The 22188-nt window shown below is 49.6% G+C and overlaps 1 protein-coding gene across 1 annotated transcript in view; it reads right to left on the bottom strand.

Moving 5' to 3' along the window:
* The window catches only part of PML (PML nuclear body scaffold), a 43736-nt gene that overhangs the window by 5944 nt on the left and 15604 nt on the right, over positions 1-22188 (bottom strand). The window contains exons 3-7 of the mRNA XM_007446663.1: positions 14769-15349; positions 13169-13239; positions 6960-7079; positions 6298-6556; positions 4782-4834 (exon numbers count right to left, since the gene is read on the bottom strand). Of these exons, the coding sequence (XP_007446725.1) occupies positions 4782-4834; positions 6298-6556; positions 6960-7079; positions 13169-13239; positions 14769-15349 (1084 nt within the window). The remainder of the gene's footprint in view (positions 1-4781; positions 4835-6297; positions 6557-6959; positions 7080-13168; positions 13240-14768; positions 15350-22188) is intronic.

Here is a 22188-nt window from a genome sequence, read left to right as displayed (position 1 = left end):
ATCACGGTCCCTCCCCTGATCAGCTGCTCCCCACAGGCCTCCCTTCCACTGCCGGGCACCACTGCCACTTCTGCCAGGGGCTGCCCCCTCGGCTAGGCCTCCTGCTGATTCCACTTGGTCCTGCTGCTATCGGGCACTGGGGTGAGTCTTCTGTCCGAAGAGTGGATGAGAGCATCTATCTTTTTCTGCTTCGGATCCGTTAACACGGGGCCCGCAGCAGACATGTGTCTGACCCACCTCATTTTTAAGCACAGTCCTCACTCCAGGTCTCCAGCATCAGACCTGTGTCTCGCCCCTCCACCCCAAGACTACAGCCCCACTGCCTCTCCCAGCAAGGGCGAGGTCTCCTACAGAGCACCCCTGCTGCCCAGGCAGCCTCTCCCCAGCCCTGCCCACTACGCCAGGTCTGTGCCAGAACCGACCTGCCCCCCACGTCTCGATGCCAGCCACTGACACAGCTGCAGCCCGAGCAGGGGCCTACACACCCTGGTACACGTGGAAACGCAGTATCTTAGCAGACCAGTATTCTACAGCTCTCACACACTGGCAGGTTAGATAAAGGCTGCAGGGAGCGGAGGACAGGGGAGTCTGGAGCACCCTGCAAGTGTTGACCTGCTCCCTTCCTCCAAAGAACTCTGGGAGCACCAGGGATCTGGAAGGGGGTATGGAAGGTGGGTGAAGAGATGCACCTACTTAGGGGGATCTAATTTGTGTTCTTTTTAAATTTTTTCCCCCCCAACAAGTTTTGGACTTGTGTAATGGTTGATTTGAAAAACTTGTCTGAAGAACCCCTACACAAAGGCAGTGATCCTCTGGCTCTCTTGCCTCCAGACTGGCTCTCCAAAGGTGAGCAGCTGCTTCTAATCATCTAATTTTTCCTAACCTGAAATGTGCTTCTCCTTCCTGAGTTGATCAACCTCAGATATCATCCAGTGGCTCCTTGTTGACAGCTGAGCACTAGACTAACCACCCCTGTCCCACCCCACCCCCAAAATATTGCTGGTTTCAGTGCCTCCACCTGGCACTCATGAAGTCTGGCAGGACTAAGGGTGTTCCAATCCTTTTCTCGCTCTTTCCTTCCCAGGCTTCTGTCTCTACCCAAGGTCAGTCTTGTTTTAATTTTATCAAGATTATGGAATAGAAAGAAGTGTCCAGATTTCAGAGGAATTTAGAACATGGAAAGACTCAAAAAGTGATTGGCTGTGAGGAATAATAAAAAGCATAGGGGGAGTCCTGGGCAGCTCTGGGGTCTTGGCTTCTGTAACTAGGCAGATGGTGCAATTTACTGAGAGGAGAGGAGGAGAGGCGAGTTCGAGGCTTCTATGGGGCATCTGAGTGGAGCCGTCAGGACGCCATTGGCTCTATTGGTCCTGCGGGCATGAGCCCATAGTGAAGCCGTGGGTGTGGCTGAGATCACGGGGTGGGGTGGGGGGAATACACAGACTAGAAAGAGAAGGCGGCCCAGACCTAAGCCGGAGAACAACAGTTAAAAGAACACAGAGACCTGAAGGGGGAGTAGGGAGGAGCAGCCAGAGCTGCAGGAGGAAGTGTCCTGAACCCAAGGGAAGCAGAGTCTTTCGGGGGCAGTTAGGACTGAAGGCGACCACTGGACTCAGAGGCGCGGAGGTTACCTTGGGCGCTGGTGGCAGGGCTCACTGGCATGGTGGGGAAGGGCAGGGGAGTGGGGTGAGGAAGGAGCACCAAGGGGGTGAAGGTCCGGGGTGGGGGTTGCCGAGATAGGGAAGACTTTCTTCAGGGTGCCTAGCTGTAGCCCATAGGAAGTGTTTGAAGACACAAATGAGCATGGGGAGATGCAGAAGGAGACAGGAGGGCGGGGCCAGGAAGAGGGGGAGTGGGTCCTACAGGGAGGTGGCCATCCCCACCACCCTAACAGAAGGAACGGGGGGAAGGATGTAACCAGGTCGGGTCAATCCGTCATCAGAGAGCGAGACGGGGGCTGCTCCCATGCCACCTGTCAACCTGAGGGCAGAAGGTGCAGCCACCTGGCAAGAGCGAGCGGGGCGGGGATGAGGGACCAGAGCTAGGGAAGTGGAGGTGCAGCGAGGGGCCGTGGAGAGCAGAGGGGCATGCTGAGGCAGGAAGCCAGGGAGCCCAGGAGACAATCATTTGTAGCTTTCCTCGCCTTGACTTTTCTCCAACACAAGTCGGCCTCCTGGTGGCGGCATGGAGCGGGGGAACGCTGCCGAATCCTTCCAGGGCTGTCTCTGGAGGGCAGGCTACCAGGAGGCCGGTGGGTGGGGGAGGCAGGGCACCGAGATCCTGGTGAAAGGCTGGCTGAAATGGGGGACCTTGCTGGCTGGTGGACAGGAGGCAGAGGCAGAAGGAGCTGGGAGGGAGAGGGCAGAGGTCCTGGAAGGAACGGGTTGAGAGCTCAAGCAGGAGGCTGTGGTCAGAGTCTGCGTGGGACAGTTTAGAGATGGAAAGTTCTCAGTGATGGCGAGGTCTGGGGGGTGGGGGCATGGGGGATGGGATTGGCAGGTGCAGGGGAATGGGGCAAAGATCCCTGAAAGCTCAAGGCGAGGAGAGACGAGGGTGGTGGGTGCTGAAGTCACCCAGGAAGGCTGGACCTGCGTGGGGAGAGGAAACCTAGGAGGCAGTCTTCCTACGTGGGGGAAGGCAGGAGGATGTCTGAGATGAGCTGGGGCAAGTGGGGTTCATCTGGAGAGCCCGAACCTCAAAGGCACAGGGGATCTTGCCAGACGGTGGGACCCAAACAGGAGGCACAGAGGGCCTGGACCCTACCTCCCACCTCTGATGCTCCCAGGGTGTGGGGGAAAGAGGGACATAGCAGCCCCACAGGTGAACCAAGCATCAGTGCAGGGAGGAGACAGAAAACACCTGCAGGGAAGGGCTAAGCCCAGCAGGGAATCTGATGGTCATGGAAGAAGGGTTTGCAAGGGTGATCGTTCAACAAGTATTTATTGAGCAGCCGCACCTGCCAGGGCCTGGGAGCGACACAGTCCCTGCCCTCGTGGGCTTACATCCTGGCAGAGGCCCAGTGGGAAGGCTTGGGGTGGGGGGATGGGGCAGTGGGAGGTGCAAAGGGTGAGAGAAGCTTCCTTGTCTTGGGCAAAGAGGCCCGAGGATGTGACGAACAAGGGCCTGAATCTCAGTCACACCCCCCTGGCTGGGGAGGACTTGTCTCTACCCAGAGGTCCATGGAGCCATTCATTCCCTTGTTCACTCTCTGATGATGTACTGGATGCCTACTGCGTGTAGGGCCTTTAGGTGCGTGGGCTGGGCTGGGTAGCAGGGTGGAGGGGGCTTGGGGAGCAGAGGGGGTGCGTTGGCCACAAGGTTACAAGAGGAAGGTGACCAGGGTCAGGGCTGCAGAGGAGGGAGGCACTTGGGCTCTCAGAGGCTTGTCTGCGGGGGGCCTGTGCTTGTGGGAGGCCTATTTGGAGGGTGGGGTGGTGGGAATGCATTTGGAGGGACTTCCAGTGGGAACTGGACTTGGGGATTCTCCATGGGGGCTCTGCCAGAGTCCCCAGGAGAGACTCCTGCTCCAAGAGTCTGGGGTGCTCTGCCTCCCCCGAGCCCCGCCCCGGGAGAGGCATCAAGTTGGGGAGCCACAGAGGAGAGCGGAAGGGCAAAGAAGTTGTTGAGCCACTGGGCCACACGCGCGGAGCCCCGGAGGGAGCGGCCGCGGGATCGTGCTGCCTGTCGCGCCCCGCGAGGTTGGCTGTTGGCCGTTGTGAGGTGGGCGGGACACTCCTGGGGGCTGGCAGGTTGGCTGGGAGTCCCGGTGGTGGCCTGGACTGGCCCTTGGGAGGGAGAACAAGTCCACAAGGGGGCGCAATACACTCTGAGGGGCAGGCGTAAGATGTGGCGGAGGCGCGGGTTTCTTGGGGCTCTGCGTGATAGCAAGTTGATCCCACGGTGGACGGCAGCTTGCTCCTGGTGAGCGGCTGGCTGTCTGGGACACTCAGCATCAGGGACGGCAGCTCGCTCTGCAGGATCGTGGGGAGGCCAAGCGGGGGGTCGGCATGTGCCACGGGGCAGACGAGAGGCCCAGCAGGGATGGGACGCTCGGCGAGCTCTCGGCGGGGGCTGGGCTGGCGAGGAGGGAGGTGCGACGGTCTCCGTGGGCTCCACACGCTTTCCAACACAGAACCTCAGACTGAGGGCTGGGAGGGACCTCAGGGGCCACCCAGTCCAACCTTCCACTCTATTCCGATCCCTTTTGCCCCTGGACAGGTGACAGCCCAGCCTCCATTAACAAACCTCCAGGGACAGAAGGGTCACAACCCGTAAGGTCACTTGTTCCATTGTGGGATGGCTTTAAAGAAGTTCTTCTTACATGGAGTCACCACGTGCTTGTTTGGGCCCTGCATGGGGCTGCCCTGCGCCCTCACACCCCCAGAGAGCCCTCAACAGCTGCCATTAACCAGGGAATGAACGCTTGTCCGCCCTCCTCATCGAGGACGTAAGAGGGCAGAAAATGCATAAGGAAGCTCCAGACACAGGCATTGGCTAGTCCAGAAATGAGACAGAGGCCTGGAAGGAAGCCCTCTCCCAGCTTTTCAGAAGAGTACATGTGATTACTAAAGGCTCCTGCCCTGGTATGGAGGGAGGGTCGGAGTGATCCAGACCACAGCTGGCATTTGGAGACTATCCTCTGGACAGCTCAGGACTCACTGCCTTGCTGGTAAATTCCCCAGGCGCAACGCGAGTCTGAGAGTCACCTGCTGTGGCTGCGCCCCCTGGGACCTGGAATGGGGGGAGGCAGGAGTCCTAGGCCGAACTTCTGAGCCACTCACCGAGTTTTCGGCATCTGAGTCTTCCGAGCTGCTGATCACCACGACACGCTCCTCTGAAACGGGGTAGGGGAGACAATGTTAGGGCCTGCCAGGGAGGCCCATGGATGGGGCCCAGGGTGTTCTCCCGTGGGAATCCTTGCAGGCCAGTGAACTGGGTGGGTGACGTGTGCCCTGCAAGGGGGGATGTGAACGTTCAGCGTGTGTGCCAGTGTGGATCTGCTTGTGCAGAGGGGTTATTCAAGGTGGCTTCCCATCACGGCGTACTGTGCCTTGCCTGTGAACACTTAATTCAGCTGTTGGCCCTGGAGTGATTCAGAATTTACTACCTGTGGAGGGGCGTGACAAGCACCACCTGGTTTGGAACCTTTTGCCGTCCTAAAGCAGCACACTGGTTTGTTCCACTTCTCAGCTCCGTGAGCCACAAGATGTTTGAGTTAAAAGATACTTTATCGGGCTTCCCTGGTGGCGCAGTGGTTAAGAATCCGCCTGCCAATGCAGGGGACACGGTCCGGGAAGATCCCACATGCCCTGGAGCAACTAAGCCCGTGCACCACAACTACTGAGCCTGCGCTCTAGAGCCCACGAGTCACAGCTACTGAGCCCGCGTGCCACAACTACTGAAGCCTGCGCACCTAGAGCCCGTGCTCCGCAATAAGAGAAGCCACCACAATGAGAAGCCCGCGCACCAGAACGAAGAGTAGCCCCGGCTCGCCGCAACTAGAGAAAGCCTGTGCGCAGCAACAAAGACCCAACGCAGCCAATAAATAAAGAAACAACTTAATTAATTTTAAAAAAACATACTTTATCTAGGTTAATCAAAACCTTCTGATTACCAACAGTATTTGTGAGCAAGGATTATCAGTCAGGGCTGAGTGTGTGACCAGGGTCGGGGTTCAGTGTGACCAGGAACAGGGGTCAGTGTGGGACCTAGAATGAAAATAAAGCTGGACTCTGGGTAAAACAGATCCAGGAAGAACTGTCTTGAACATTCCAGAATTCTATGGGTTGACCTCAACTCACATGAAAGGACTCCCTCTCTGGCAGGGGCCGTAAAAGGTATCCAGGACAAACGAGGTACCTTAGGCAGGTGGCAGAAAAATTTGGGAACCGATGGGTGTGGACTTTACCCAAGTCCTCTCTGGGCACATACCAGGCACCCCCCCAACAAACATTTCTTGGGGAGACAGACCCACCCCATGCAGAGGCACAGTGCTGGGTTCTGTTAAGAGTGTGAAGAGTGTGTTAGGGGAAGGAACTACGGAGATGTGGTCTTTGGCCCGTCATGCTCGTCTCACTGGCATCCCAGCAAAGCACAGGCTAAACTATCCACTCTCATCCCCCAGACAAACCCTGGGCTTTCCCTTCCCCGTTTGGTGGCAGCTGAGGGCAGGACACACAGGGAATGCTGTTGGCTTTGGGCTCCGTGGGTAGGGTCAGGATGCAGAAGAGGGGTCCCACCCAGCCCCCGGAGGACAGCATGCAGGCCTCAGCCTCTGCTGCCCACCCACCTCCCTACCTGCCTCCCCAGGGTCGCTGGTCGCATGGTTGCTGTCGGGCAAGAAGGTCTCATTTCCTATGATGGGACTCTTGGGGCTGGGGGACCTGTCCAGGTGGGGTGGTGAGACTGCCTTGGAGGTGCTGGGCCTGGGCTGCTCAGGGGAGCTCCGAGCCAACCTTGACTCTTTCTCCTCCTCAGACTCCATCTTGATGACCTTCCTGGGGCACTCGGTCTGGCAGGACTTCCTCTTCTGTGGTGTGGCTGTGTTGGAGACCTCCTGTGCAGCAAGGAGTCACAGGGTAGGGTCAGGAGCCTCCCACTGGGGCAGTGGGCAGAGACCAGACCTGGGTGGCAGGAACATGTGCCCCCCGTGCCCTTTGTTCCTGCTGTTCTCTCTGCTATCTGCCACTCAGATCACGCCTCTCTATAAAGGATGCCCTCCCAGGTCAGCATGCACACTGGCCCTGCTGGTGACCACTGACCACCCACCTCTGCTGGCCTCTGACTGCCCTGGGAGGGGCTCATGTTTGGAGAGGAGCTTCCTGACAGGGCAACCAAGAGCAGGGAGAGCGTAGAGTAGGTACCTATTGAGGTCTGGATTCTCACTTCAGCTCCACCTCTTACTGCCTAGGAGGATCTGGGCCCTCGGGAGGGGAGGGAAGGGCGGGGGAGAGCCTTACCTCTCTGCAGGAGGGGTCTTTGATGGAGTAGGCGTACACTGGCACAGGGTGTGCCCCCGGCACCGGCTGTACCACAGTCAATCCTGGGGCCTGCACCTGGGCCCTCTGCGCCTCCTCTGGCTGCAAAGTCAGGAAATGAGGGTAGTCAGAAATGACCAGGCAGCAGGACCAGGGCCAGGTCCCCAGGCCTGGGGTCAGCCCAGTCCCCAAGGCCTCACCCAGAAACAGGTGCAGGCTGCCCAGTCCAAAGCCCAGAGCCTATTGGGGACCAGAAATCCTCCCCACAGCCTCCATGACGTCACTCCCTTGTGACCCTGAGGTGCTGGCATCCAGGGACCACTTCAATGCCTGTGCATGCTAACGGGGCTGAAAGATGACCTCAGGGATCACACTGCCCAACAACTCAAGGCTCGCTTGACAACAGGCCCAGCCTAGACAACTCCAGGGACAAAGTGCTCACTACTAATGGAAGCAGTTCGTCTCCAGCTGCAAAGTCATAACAGGGAGGAAATCCTTCCACTGAGCTGACACTGGCCTCCATGTCACCTGTTCACAATAGCCAAAAGGTGGAAACAACCCCAATGTCCATCAGCTGATGAATGGAAAAACAAAATGTGGGATAGCCATTCAGGGGAATATTATCCAGCCATAAAAAGGAATAAAGTTCTGACACACACAATGTGGATGAAGCTTGAACACATCAGGCTAAGTGAAAAGCCAGCCACAGAAGAATACATACTGTATGATTCCATTTATATGAAATATTCAGAAGTGCCAATGCACGGAGACAGCAGACTGGTGGTTGCCAGGGGCTGGGGGAGGGGAAGTGAGGAGTGACTGCTTCATGGGTACCGGGTTTCCTTTTGTGGTAATGAAAGTACTCTGGAACTAGAGGTGGGATGGTTGTACCAGACTGTGAGTGTACTAAATGTCACTGGATTGTACACTTTAAAATAGTTAAAATGGTGAAGTTTCGTATGTGAATTTTACAATAAAATTATAGTTTAAAAAGAGGATGGTACTATATTGCGATTATTGCCTATCTACAGAGAAGGAAACTGAGGCACAAAGAGGTGAAATGATTTCCTAAGGTCACATACCTAATAAGGGCCTGGACCAGGGCTTGAATCGTGTTTTTGAAATCCAAGTTCCCTTCCTGAGCCCACTGTATCCTTTAACATCCCTCTGCACCATCTTTCTCTACCGTGTGACACTGAAGAATAAGCTGGACCTTTTGCTGAAACCAAGTGGGTGATGTGGGAAGTGTCCCTCCCAAAGGGGAGGCTCAATCCAGGGGCCCTGCCACTCCTGCCCGCAATCCTGACCCCTTGGCACCTCACAGCCCCTGTGCGCTCAGTGGATGACCATCCATCAGGAGCCTGTGGTCGGTCCACCCAGCGAAGGAAGGGGATTCCCACACAGCTGGAGGGGGCTCTGGGTTGAGCAGAGAAAAGCCAGGCACTGGGCTGTAAGAGGATAAGGCCAGGGATGTGCTTTCCTCAGGACAAGCTCTGTCCCTCCCATGTGGCTGGCGACATGGTCAGGCCCACCCTCACGGGGTGAACAGCAGGGATTACCTGGCCGAGCCCAGGCTGGGGAAGGCAGGGAAAGCCCCGCACGACAGGCCATGTGCTGGGGACCGGGACCCTGAGGTGGGGCTCTTCTTGGTATCGAGTGCTTTCATGTGAAATGTAGGCTCCCAAATCATTGGCTATAATGTACTGATTTCCTTCCCTCCTCCTTGTTTCCCGGGTTTCTTTTTCTCAACATCTTCACAGAAGGGAAGGAGAGCCGGAGCAGAGAGTGCACCTGTGTGCGGGAAGGGGCGAGGGGATGATCTCCCAGGTCATATTCTCCCAGGCCTCCAGGGAAAGTACACAATCTCCACAGCACTCTCTGTGCCAACTACAGTTGTGACCCACGAGTGGATCACGAAAGCAATGTCATGACTAGCATTTTTTTGTATTACATAGAATAGTACAGAACAGAAAATTAGAGGACCTCCCATGTTTATAAGCATAATTTGTTTTGCAAAACTTCTGTTTTAGCTACAGGTATGTGCATGTGTATACCCTGTAGGTTAGATGTAAAATATATTTTTTACAGTGGGTGGTGGTCAAAAAAGTTCAAATCACTTCACATTCATTAAGATGGCCACTATTAAAAAAAAAAGTGTGAATGAGAAATGTAGAGAAGTTGGAACCGCTGTGCACTGTCGATGGTAACGCAGAATACGATGCAGCCACTACGGAAAACCGTATGGTGGTTCCTCAAAAATTAAAAACAGAATTAGTATATGATCCAGCAATTCCACTTCTAGGCAAATTTTATGTTGTTATGTATTTGATCACCATTAAAAATGAAAGAGTTGAAAAGGTCCTGGTCTGTCCTTCATGTGTGTCTCTGCAAACTGCTGGCATGTAAGAGAACCTCTTTCCACCTGGGCTGTGAACTCCCCCAAGACAGGGCTGGGCTCCTCTCCACCTCTGTCCCATCCTCCCTGACACCCCCTGCAATGTTAATGAAGCAGGGGACACACATGAGGGCTCAGTAAAGAAAAAAAATCATGATGACTGATTTATAGTTGTTTTACAGTTTTAAAACAATTTATTTTTTTTCCCATTGTATTGTGACGTCATTGCAAAAAGAGCCTGTGAGAAACAGAGGAGGGAAAATGTCCGAGCCACTGTCCCACCCATGTGCTCCTAGTTAAGCCTGTTGGTGTTTTTCATCCTCTCCGCCTACAGGCACAGGGTGGCGATGAAAGTACACCAGCAGTTTCAAGAGGAATGAGTGTTGGCCCTAGGAGCCCAGTTCCTGCCTCCTAAGGCAGGAATGTGGGTCCAAGAGTTGCCTTTCTTCTGGCACAACCAGACCATGCCTGCCACCCTCAAGCGGCCACACCTGTCCTTTGCACGCGTGGTGTGTGACCCACTTCCATTCCCCAGCTCTATCCACCCTCACCCCCTAGCCTATTACCAAAGTGAAAGCAAGAGACTTTTCAGGAAGAGGATTCTTCTGAGGCTCCAAGTTCAAACTGCTTAGTAGCTGGTAGTGAGAGGTCACAAGACAAGACCTGGCAAAATGCCTAGACCTTATTCACACAAGAGTACGGGCTCTCTTGCTGTTCATTAACCAGCAACTGGCACCTGGAAGACAGTGCAATCTGTGGACCCAGGGCACTTTCAACTATCATTCATATGATTTCTTTGGGGACATTTTTCACTCTAGCACTGTTTGTAATGCCAAAACAACCTAAATAGCCAAGGAGTCAGCTAAAGATAAACCATGCTACATCCACCTAATGGACCACTGTGCAGATGCAAAAAGGCATCAGGAAGCTCCCTGTCTACTGATAAGGTAAGAATTCCCAAATACTGGGGCTTCCCTGGTGGCACAGTGGTTAAGAATCCACCTGCCAATGCAGGGGACACGGGTTCGAGCCCTGGTTCGGGAAGATCCCACAAGCCGTGGAGCAACTAAGCCCGTGCGCCACAACTACTGAAGCCCGCGCCCTAGAGCCCGTGCTCCGCAACAAGAGAAGCCACTGCAATGAGAAGCCCATGCACTGCAACGAAGAGTAGCCCCTGCTCGCCGCAACCAGAGAAAAGCCCACACGCAGCAATGAAGACCCAACACAGCCAAAATGTAAAATAAAATAAAATAAATTAAAAAAAAAAAGAATTCCCAAATACTATTATGCCTAGCGCACAATACTATGTATATGTGGTACTGTGCTACTTTTGTACAAAAAAAAAAAAAAAGGAAAGCAAATATATATAGTCATATTTGCTTGTAATTACATAAAGAAATTTTGGAAGGATATGTAAAAATTAATAAAGATAGGAATATGGGTATAAGAACTGGACAGACAGGGGACAAGGTGGGAGAGAGACATTATTACTTTTAGGTTTTTGTTTCTGACCATGTGATTGTATTGCTTATCCAAAAAATGGGCTAACTGAAACTTGAACCATCTGTGCCTCTAAGAGGCTGAGAATGGGAGAGTTTCAGAAAATAAGGAGTGAAGTATGCCTGCAAGTAAAGAATTGAGTGTGTGCAAAGCTTATTTTCTTTTATCTGGGCAAAAATTAAAACACATTCCTTGGAACAGAGCTGTTGCCGCCTGTTCTGCAGAGAAACTTCTTTTTGAGGGCTGTGGTGAATGGATGAACATACATAATAAAACTCACAAAATATTTTAAAAATATATAAAACAAAATTAGGTTGCTGGTCAGTCTTAGTGTTTTACAGTATTTGGGAAAACAACTGTTACAGTTTTATTGCTCAGAGTAACTGACAAAGCAGAATCTATCCAGTTTTTGTAGCAAAGGCGTCACACGCAAACAAGCAAAATGAATGAAAAAGTCAAATGGTTTGCCTCATTCTCCAAGAGCCACAACTCAAGCTGAACTGTGAAAGTGGTTTAACACTATCCTAGGTGATCTTTTTTTCCCTCTTCTGGTTTATTTTTTTGTTTGTTTTATTTATAGTCTGATTTAAAACAATCAGATTCAAGTTGGTTAATTTTAGTTATGTAACAACCTGACATGATGGAGGAAAACAACCTTTAAAGGGATTGTGTCTATGGTTTGATTCACTTAGAAATTTTATTTTCTTATAACTTAAGCGCTATAAAATGTGTGTTTTCATGTTAAAAAAAATGGGCTAAAATGTCCTTTTTTAACTTTCTGGTTTTTGGCTGCACCATGTGGCTTGCGGGATGTTGAACCCAGGTCACGGCAGTGAAAGCCTGGAATCCTAACCACTAGATCACCAGAGAACTCCCCTGGTGTTTTTTTGTATTATTTATTTTTTTAATGGTTTTTGTTTTATTTAATTAATTAATTTATTTTTATCGTTGTTTTATTTTTTTTTTAATGCACCATCTTATTTTATTTTTATTTTTTATTTTTTTTAGGGTGTGATGCGAGGCACATGCAATCTTAGCTCCCCAACCAGGGATCGAACTTGCACCCCCTGTAGTGGAAGTGTGGAGTCTTTACCACTGGACCACCAGGGAGGTTCCCCCCTGGTGTTTTTTACTTCTGTATATGGGTATATGGGAATGCAGTACCCAAGGCAGTTAGGAAGTGGCTTCAAGTCCTGCCCGTAGCTTGCTGTGTGGCCTCAGGTTAAGTCACGCCCTCTCTGGGAGCCTTAGCTTCATCCTCTGTACAAGAGAAGGGCAGAATCCAAGATATCTCCTAGCTTTGAAACTCTCAGATCCTAAGTTCTGCCTCCTAACAGGAAGCCTCTCCTGATTGCCTCAGCGTACAGCAATCTCTCTCTCCTATAGGTCATGCCATGGCAAAGCTAGAAAGGCTGAACACCCTCACCATAAGACTTGCTTTCCATGGAGGACTAGTCAGTCCTGGGCCCAGATCCTCAATAGGCACGTACACCTGCATGACCAGGATGGGGAGCAGACCAGATGCCCGGTCCAAGAAGAAACTAAAGAAGCTTATCCTGGCAGAGAGGAGCCATGCATGCAAGCACCCAAGAGGACAGGCTAAAGGCATGCCGTTGCATTTCCACCCAGGGATGCACTCTAAGTCAGAGCAATCCAGAGATGGGAGTGGCTGCCTCAAGAATGAGTGAGCTTCCTGTCCCTGGAGGGTGTGCATGATAGCTGGACAGCCACAGGTCAGGGGTGCTGCAGAGGTAATGCCAACGTTAGAGGGAGTGTGGGCACTTCTCAAACCCTGAAAACTATGGTCCTTGGAACTATGCTGGCCCTGAAATCACACCGATAGAACCCAGGCTGCTGTGATCACTGTCTGACTCCTGGCCCCATTCTTCATTTGCCTCCAAGATCCATGTGTGGGGGGAGACGAGGGGAAGGTCCACATACCTGGGGTGGGGCACACGGAGGGGAGGGTCATCTGCCACATCTATCAAGGGTCTGCCTACCAGCGACCACCTCCTTTATCTCCTGTCCATCCCTGGGCCTAACCCCTCCTGAACCCATCAAGAGCTACTTTGGCATTTAGAAGCCCAGAGCCAGCCAACCAGCCCTTCCTTTGTTCCCTCCCACTGAAGGCTCCAGTCCAGGTCCTTGCTGTCCCTCTCTCAGGTGCTCTCCCTCCTCTACTGCCTGCAGACACAGGGAGAGCAAGACCCAGTTTCCTTCCTTACACAGGGGAACTCCCAACCCACCTGACTGGCAGGACATACCACCTCCCCTTCAGACCTCAAGCCCATCTCACCAGGTCAACGTCAAAAGTGTCTCTGGGAGTGCGGGCAGCTTCTGGGCTGGCTCTCCTGGAAACGGCTGCATCTGGAGAACACAGAGAAGGTCACAGTCAGGTCAGAGACATCCCTGGTGAGAAGCATCCTGTCTCGGGACAGTGACAAAGGAAACATCCCCATTGCTTTTCCTGAAGACCCATTCTCCAGGGCCTTTGGCAGCACTGGGGAAGCTCCATGAAGGGGCTGTAATTGGAAGGAAAGCTCCCTGACTATAATGGGCATGAACTCAGCCAGAAGGAAGGGAAAGGTAGCACTAGAGAGTGCCTGCCTTTGGCTCCAAACCCCAAGCACAGCTCTCTCCATCTTGGGGCTACCACCAAGGCAAAGCATGGACAATCCTAACACCGTTACTGCTCACTGATTTCTCTGCATAGGGAGAGCTCCGTGATACTCTTCTGACGTGCACCCTGTTTTTATTAAATCTAAATCTCTCATGCTTCAGAATAAAATAACTCCTTTCTCTGCCACTTCCCGGTTACAACACCCAAGGCAAGCTGTTTAAACTCTATGCAGGTCATTTCCTGTACATGGGGTAACAGTCACCACCTAGGTGGAGAAGGCATAAGTCCACGCTCACTCTAGTACTGCACTTTTATAAGCCCACGTCCACTATCTCCAAGGGCAGGAGTGAGCAAGGTCTCCATCACTGGCACCTACCTGAGAACCCTCAGATTCTGTAGCCTCCCTCCCCTTACCCAGTAAGGGCCTCCTCACACCAGCTGACCAGAACTCAGAGTCCAGCCTAGAGATTTTGTCAAAAAGCCATTAAAGCCTCCCCACCCTGGAGACCCTCTTGTGTACCCCCTGTGTCTCTTGGAAACCCCCTGATATCTCCAGCTCCTATAAAGGTGCTGCAACTCCTGGATTTGTATTGCAGAGCCAAGCACTGTCTCATTCCTCAGCTATGTAATGTGCCCCACCCAACCTTGTCTCCCAGTTGGACTGGACAACTCCAGGTCAGAAACTGGTGTGCTGTCTCCATACTTCCCAAGTGCCCAGTACGAGGCAGGGCCCATAAAGGTTGGCAGCTGGTCCAGGTGGCGGGCCATCCCAGGGGAGAAAGGTCTCCTCCACTGAGCCCTAGCATGGTTCTGGGTAAGCACCCAACCACAGGCGATAGGGGGAGTGGTTCTGAGCCCCTCTGCCCATACCTCATGTTCCAGTTAACTTCTCTGTTGCTGGACACAGGTGGCTTAAGAGAACCTCCTCAAGTGGTTGGTCCCTCTGGGGCTAAAATGATACAGGGTCTGGTTCTCAGCTTTGTCGCTCCTTAACTTCCTCTAGGGTCACAAGATCGCAGCTAATCCACAGGGCCTTGTAAATCAGTCAAACGTGACCCCTCTGGGTGGCTGCAGCCTCGTGTCAGTGCCTCCTCTCCCCCAGATTTATCCTGCGCCCTGTAACCTATGATGTGATCAAACCCAAGAGACTTAATAAAAACCGCAGTTTCCTTTTCTGCCATACGGAACTGAACTTCTCTACCCCGCCTTTTCCAAGGGACAGCGGCAAGGCCCAAGCCCTTAAACGATAAACAGGCCAGCCATGAGGGTGGCTTACCTGTGCCCTGGGTGATACGAGAGACGAGATCCTGCAGGCGCACCTTGAATTCGTCGAAGCTGTCCGTGCGCACAGCAGCTCGCAGGCTCTGGGGCTCCTCCTGGCGCAGCTGCTGGAGTGCCTCACGCAGGAAGCCGTGCATGTCCAGCACCTCCTGGTCGGAAGCATAGAGCTTCATCCTCTGCACAAGCACGCTGCCCGTACGGATGCGCTGCAGCACAGCATCCAGGCGGCCCAGTTGGCCTGCTATCTCTTTGTAATTGCTCTGGTACCGTGCATTCACCCCCTCCAGCAGTTGACGCTCCAGCTCCAGCACGTGCTCCACCACCTGGCGCACGCGCACGCGGATCAGCTCCTCGATATCCGCGCGCACGCGGCCCAGCTGGCTGATGGCCGAGGTCATTTGCGCCTGTGCCGCGCCAAAGGCGCGGTCCTGCTCCTGCAGGTCCTGGGTCATGACGTCCAGCTCCTCCTGCCGCTGCTGGATCTCCGTCCTGATGTCGCACTTGAGCTCGCTGTGGCCCCTATCCAGGAGCGCGCACGAGCAGCACAGCGGCTTGGAGCAGCCTCGGCAGTAGATGCTGCGGACACATAGGGCTGGCCTGATTTAGGGCTCGCCTGCTTTTTTTCTCTTCATATTTGTTATTAAATTCCTCTTCAAAAATTACAAAACTTTGAATCATGGTACGTTTCTACGTTCGTGCTTTTCTCAATTCAGTGTTTGTGGTTATGGTGATAGTATCCAAACTACTAATAAAACGTATTATAACATCAAAAGTTACTAAAGTAATAGTAGCTAGCCTCCATCCGTGAAACAATGCAAAGACGTACAACAAGAAAGTTAATCATCTCTTGCCAGCCTTTCTGAATTTCCTTTCCCCACCTCGAAGGCAACCAGGTGAGCACCCTGGGTGCATCCTTCACACCTCTCTCTATTCAAACAGCTTTACATAAATATCCAGATTATGCTGCTGCTAGCAGAATTCTAAGGACTTGATACATTTCATTCCACTTAATCCTCCGTAGAGTTTCTTAAGGGAGAATTACTGTTATCCTCATTTCACAGATAAAGAAACCAAGACATTCAGAGTTTAAATAATTGGCTCAAATATCTACAACAGTTTTGGGCAGGTTGATGTTCTTAAAAAAAATAAGAGCATGCTAAACCTCTGTAACTTCCTCCTTTAATTGAACTTTTGTTCAGGACACTCCTCTAGGTCTACAAGTATGGATCTGATGTATTCTCGGTAATAGCTTCTTTACATTCCAGATGGACCACACTGATTCATTCATCCTGTTAATGGACATTCCAGTGATTTCCTGTTTGTGCATTTTTCCCCAATATGCACAATGCTTTCTGTAGCCTAATGCATGCATCCTTTTGTTTCTATGAAATACATTACAAAATAATAGGATTGCTAGATCAAAGAGTATGTATATTTTTATTTATTTAATACAGTTTAGCCAGCAGACACTTCCATAGCATTTACTATGTGTCAGACCCTATTATAAGCATTTGACAAATATCAACTCATTTAATCCTTCTAACAATCCTATGGAGTGGGGATTATTATTATCCCTATTTTAAGGATGGGGAAACTGAGCAAGAGGTACAATAACGTGTCCAAGGTCACACAATTATTAAGTGGTAGAGTCCAGATGCAAATTGTAAGTAGGCAGAATAATGGCCCCCATCCAAGTACTAATTCCTGGAACCTGAATATGGTACCTTACACGGCAAAAGAGACTTGACAGGTGTGATTACATTAAGGATCTTGAGATGGGGAGATTATCCTGGATTATCTGGGTGGACCCAATCAAGAGTCCTAGGGAGAATTACTGTTATCCTCATTTCACAGATAAAGAAACCAAGACATTCAGAGTTTAAATAATTGGCTCAAATATCTACAACAGTTTTGGGCAGGTTGATGTTCTTAAAAAAAATAAGAGCATGCTAAACCTCTGTAACTTCCTCCTTTAATTGAACTTTTGTTCAGGACACTCCTCTAGGTCTACAAGTATGGATCTGATGTATTCTCGGTAATAGCTTCTTTACATTCCAGATGGACCACACTGATTCATTCATCCTGTTAATGGACATTCCAGTGATTTCCTGTTTGTGCATTTTTCCCCAATATGCACAATGCTTTCTGTAGCCTAATGCATGCATCCTTTTGTTTCTATGAAATACATTACAAAATAATAGGATTGCTAGATCAAAGAGTATGTATATTTTTATTTATTTAATACAGTTTAGCCAGCAGACACTTCCATAGCATTTACTATGTGTCAGACCCTATTATAAGCATTTGACAAATATCAACTCATTTAATCCTTCTAACAATCCTATGGAGTGGGGATTATTATTATCCCTATTTTAAGGATGGGGAAACTGAGCAAGAGGTACAATAACGTGTCCAAGGTCACACAATTATTAAGTGGTAGAGTCCAGATGCAAATTGTAAGTAGGCAGAATAATGGCCCCCATCCAAGTACTAATTCCTGGAACCTGAATATGGTACCTTACACGGCAAAAGAGACTTGACAGGTGTGATTACATTAAGGATCTTGAGATGGGGAGATTATCCTGGATTATCTGGGTGGACCCAATGTAAGCACAAGAGTCCTCATAAAGGAAAGAGGCAGGAGGCAGGAGAGTGAGAGAAGGGAGAGGTGACGATGGAAGTAGAGGTCACAGTGACACTATCCTGCTGGCTGTGAAGATGGAAGGGGATCATGAAATACAGAATGCAGGCAGCCTCTAGAAGCTGGAAAAGGCAAGAAGATGGATTCTCCTCAAGAGTCTCCAGAAGGAACACAGCCCTACTGACGTCTTGATTTTAGCTCAATGAGACCCATTTCAGACTTCTGACCTCCAGAGGCACAAAACGATATATCTCTAATGGTTTAGGTCCCTAAATTTGTGGTAAATGTTACAGCAGCAACAGGAAACTAATATAAAAACCCAAGCAGCCTGGCTCAGAGTCCATATGCTCTGAAACACTGCAGTGCTGCTTCTTCAAATATTACCAGGAAAAATATTAGTTACTTCCCTAGAAATACTGCTGTAATTTACTCTCACCAGGAATGAAAATAATAAGTTAGCCCACCAGAGGCCAGGAGAAAGGATTTTAGCTGGGGCCACTTTGGCTTGAATTACTGAGATCAACTTGTCCCAGAGAGCCTGCTGGCCGACCCAGTTCTAAAATCTTGAAACCAGGTACTAGTCCTCAGCTTTGCCAGCTCTCAACCTTCCCAAGTCACCCAAGGTGGTAAGGTCCCAGGGCTTGACCCTCCTGCTCAAACACAGGAGACTTATGCCACGCTAGCAAAGCTTTTCTGGAGACAGAAAAGCGTGTGGAAAGTGGGATGGGGGGTGCCACTGGGTCATGAGCCTTGAGCTCCTCCAGCCTCAGGAAATCGGATCTAAGTAACAGAGACCCACATCACCCAGAGGCAGGACCAGTGGCTGTGGTACGTGCCAGGTGGAGCAGAGATAAAAGCTGGGCAGATGTGGATCTGACCTCAGCTCTGTGCCCTTCCTTGGCAGGTCATTTAACCTCTCTGCACCTCAGTTTTCTTACCTGTAAAATAGGGATAATTCCTACCTCATATGGGAGTGCTGGAGAGGATCAAATGAGGTAAGCCCTACATGAATGTTTTTTAAAAAGACTATGATTATAAATGTCTGAAATATTAGTGCTCCCTAATTAGACACTACTAATGAGAAATGTTAAGCAATTATGAAAGGAATGAATAACTCTACAGAGGGCAATTTGGCAGTATTCATCAAGATTACAAATGTATTTATCCTTTGACCCAGCACTCTCCCTTCTAGATATCTTTTCTGCAGCTCTATCTCCATACATAAAAAATAACATTTGTACAACGTAACACAGTCCATAATAGCAAAGAATAGAAACAACCTAAATGCCCATCACTAGGCAATGAGTTACATAAGTTACAATGCACCTGTACAATGGAGTACTAACTATGCAGCTGAAAAAAACTGAGAAAGTTCATTATATGGAAAAATCTCTCTGGCAAAATAAGGATGATAATAGGAGTATTAGGAGGATTCGATGAGTTAATATATATAAAAGGTTAGAACAGTGACTACCATATAATGTGTTCAATTATGACAATGTATATTTTAAGTAAAAAAATCAAGGTGCAGAAGTGTATTATAGGGGACCTCTCCTGGTGGCACAGTGGTTAAGAATCTGCCTGCCAATGCAGGGGACACGGGTTTGATCCCTGGGCCGGAAAGATCCCACATGCCATGGAGCAACTAAGCCCGGGCGCCACAACTACTGAGACTGCATGCCACAACTACTAAAGCCCATGTGCCCTAGAGCCCGCACACCACAACTACTGAAGCCTGTGTGCCTAGAGCCCATTCCCCGCAACAAGAGAAGCCACCGCAATGAGATGCTTGCGCACCACAATGAAGAGTAGCCCCTGCTCGCTGCAACTAGAGAAAGCCCGCGTGCAGCAACAAAGACCCAACGCAGCCAAAAAAGACACAAAAGTGCATTATAGGATGCTGCTTTTTGTGTAAGAATGGAAAAAAATAAGAATATATTCATATTTGATTGCATTTGAATAAAGAAACCTTGGAAGGATACGAATTAATTAAAGTATTTACAGGATGGGGCAGGGAAGAGGTGGAGTGAGGCATTTCACTGTATGCCTTTTAGGTTGCTCTCATGTTTGAACCTTGTGAATGTATTGTTATTACCTGTTTTTAATTAAAGAACAGAATTCTAATAGATGTGGGCAATTAGATAGGCTATAGAAATAAAGGGAAAACTAGAACCAGTTGTCATTTTCCTAGCTTTGGATCCATGGGAGAGGGGCTGAGACCGAGGTGAGTGACCCTTCCTTAGAAAGAGTGTTCCAGGCCTGGGAAGGGGACCCCTAGGGTGGCCTGGCTGGAGGGAGAGCACGACTTGCTGGGGGGACAACAGTCTCTGCTGGGTCCTCTTCTTAAGCCCCTTCTGCCCCAAATGGGGTCTCCCCAGGGAAACCAGCCACCCCTGCCCCTCTGGATGGAAGGAGACAATTGGCTTCAGGTCTATATTGAAGGGCCTGCATCAGACGCCCTGGGGTCCAAAGTCCCCAACTTTCTGATAAGACTGAGGTGCAAACCCTGAATCAGAATGACCCATTGTGGGCCTGCCACCCAAGACCAAGGATGACCTCCTTGGCCTAGGGTTCCTTCACCCTCATTCAAAGGACACTTACTGAGTACCCACTGTGTGCTTGGCACTTTTGGGGGAGACAGGTGAGGTGGGCACCTACCCACGAGGAGCTCCATGACAAGCACCCAGACTTAACACAGACAGAGAGGTGTAGCTCTGGAAAGCAAAAGGGTACTTATTTGCTTCTGGAACACTCGAAAGAATGAACTAAAACACCACAGAATCAAAAAGAAGTTGCTCAGCAAAGTGGCTGGATTATACCAGAATTAAGAGAAGAAAACAGCTTAATTCTATTCCAGCAAAGCAAATGAAAAGACGTATGGAAACATTTTCCATGTTCTCATTCACAATAGCAATTTTAAAAATGCTAAAAAAAAAAAAAAAAAACCTAGACATAATCCTAGCAAGAAATACATAGAACTTATATGGAGTAAATGACAAAAACCCACTAAGAGAGAAAGTCTAAAAACAGAAAAGTGTATCAAGGTCCCAACTGGAGAGACTAAATAGTATAATATTAACTTTCCTCAAGTTAATATAAAGGTTTAAAGCAATTTGAGCCAAATTACGAATGAGATTTTAAAACTTAACCAACTGATTCTAAATTTCACATGATGAAAAAAAAGAAAAAAGAATAAATTTCACATGAAGGAGTAAACAGATCAAATAGCTAAGAAATTGTTTGAAAAATCAGTGTAAGGAAGGGGATTTTCTCTGCCACTGACAACATTATAGAACTACCATTATTAAAAGCGTATATACGAGTCTAATAGTCAAGAGAACAATCAGCACAACAGACCAGATAGTCCTGAAAGAGGCCCTGGCATCTATCAGAATGCAATATTTTATATAATAAAGAAATGTCCAAACTAATGGACATTAAAGGATTTTCAACAATTAGATCATGAAAACTGGCTACGGGGTGGGGGGGGGGAAATAAATCAAGTTAGAGCTTTGCTTCATATACTACACCAAGCTATATTTTTGATGAATCAGAGTTAAATATGAAAAATAACACCACGGAGATATAATAGTTGACTATTTACTCTCATGACGGTAAAGACCTTATAACCACTGAAGAAGTGGAAGAAATCATACTATCAACAGATGCAGCTGCCTGAAAATTCAAAACTATCTATTTTTTGGAAAGACATTCATGACCTCCTATTATAAGAAAAGCACACTTTGTAACACTAAGTGTTGTTCATTCTGTTTTAGATGATTACAGACACAGCAGGAAGGAAAGGAAAAAGTCTAGATTGATAGTAGTTACCTCTTTCTCTTCCTCCCCCCCCTTTTTACTTATTGAGATTTTCCAAAAGTTTCCGTAATCAATTCTAAACAAACGAGTTTGGACTTTAAATAGGAGGCAATGGGGAACCGTAAAAGAACATCCCCTCTAGGAATTAAAACAACCTCTTTCTCTTCTGCCTTGTGATATATTGTTTTGTTTATCCCTTTATGACTGTTCAGCGAATTGACTGCATGATTAATATTTTAATAGAAACCCCAACATGTTTCCTGGGTTCTCAGTCTTCCCATCCAAAAGCTGCCTGTGATTAAACCACCATCCCAGAGGCCACATGACAGCAGACAGGATATGGGTTCTGGAGGCAGCCCGACCGAGGCTTGAATCTGAGCTCTTCCACAATTCCTAGCTACGAGGCCTTGAGTAAATTACTTTCTCTCTCTGAGTCTTAATTTCCCCATCTATACAATGGGCATAATGATGCTCTCTCATAGACTGTTACAAAGACAAGGGGCTGGTGTATGTGAAGTGACCAGCACAGTGCCAGATACACACTGGACATTCTGGAGCTGTGAAAGAAGAGGGGGCATTAACCACATATGTACACGTGGCAGGGGACAGCCCTGCTGCTGGTGGGCGAGCCTCTCAACCTCAGGCAGTAAGGAAACATCACCACTGAGTGTGGTCTCTGGGTTGTTCCCTTCCCAGTAGGGACATGCCGCCCTAGACCAGCCACACTTCCCAGTAGGACCAGAGCAGCATGGCACTTCTGCTGTACTAGGAAACAGAGTAACTCAGAATGCAGGAAGCAAAAATCCTATGAAAACAGGACTAGTGGAGGAGAGACGGCCCCAGAGCAAAACTCCAGGGCAGGGCCTGGCTTGCCTGAATGGTGACGGAAAAACTCTCCACTTCACCGCCCCCATCTCAACAAGGGTTGATGGGAGCTCTCACTTTGGTGGAGTAT

Source organism: Lipotes vexillifer, unplaced genomic scaffold (genome assembly GCF_000442215.2).
Source record: "Lipotes vexillifer unplaced genomic scaffold, Lipotes_vexillifer_v1.1 scaffold242, whole genome shotgun sequence".
Taxonomy (NCBI): Eukaryota; Metazoa; Chordata; class Mammalia; order Artiodactyla; family Lipotidae; genus Lipotes; species Lipotes vexillifer.
The sequence above is the reverse complement of the archived record's forward strand: the minus strand, read 5'-3'. Positions and strand labels throughout refer to the sequence as shown.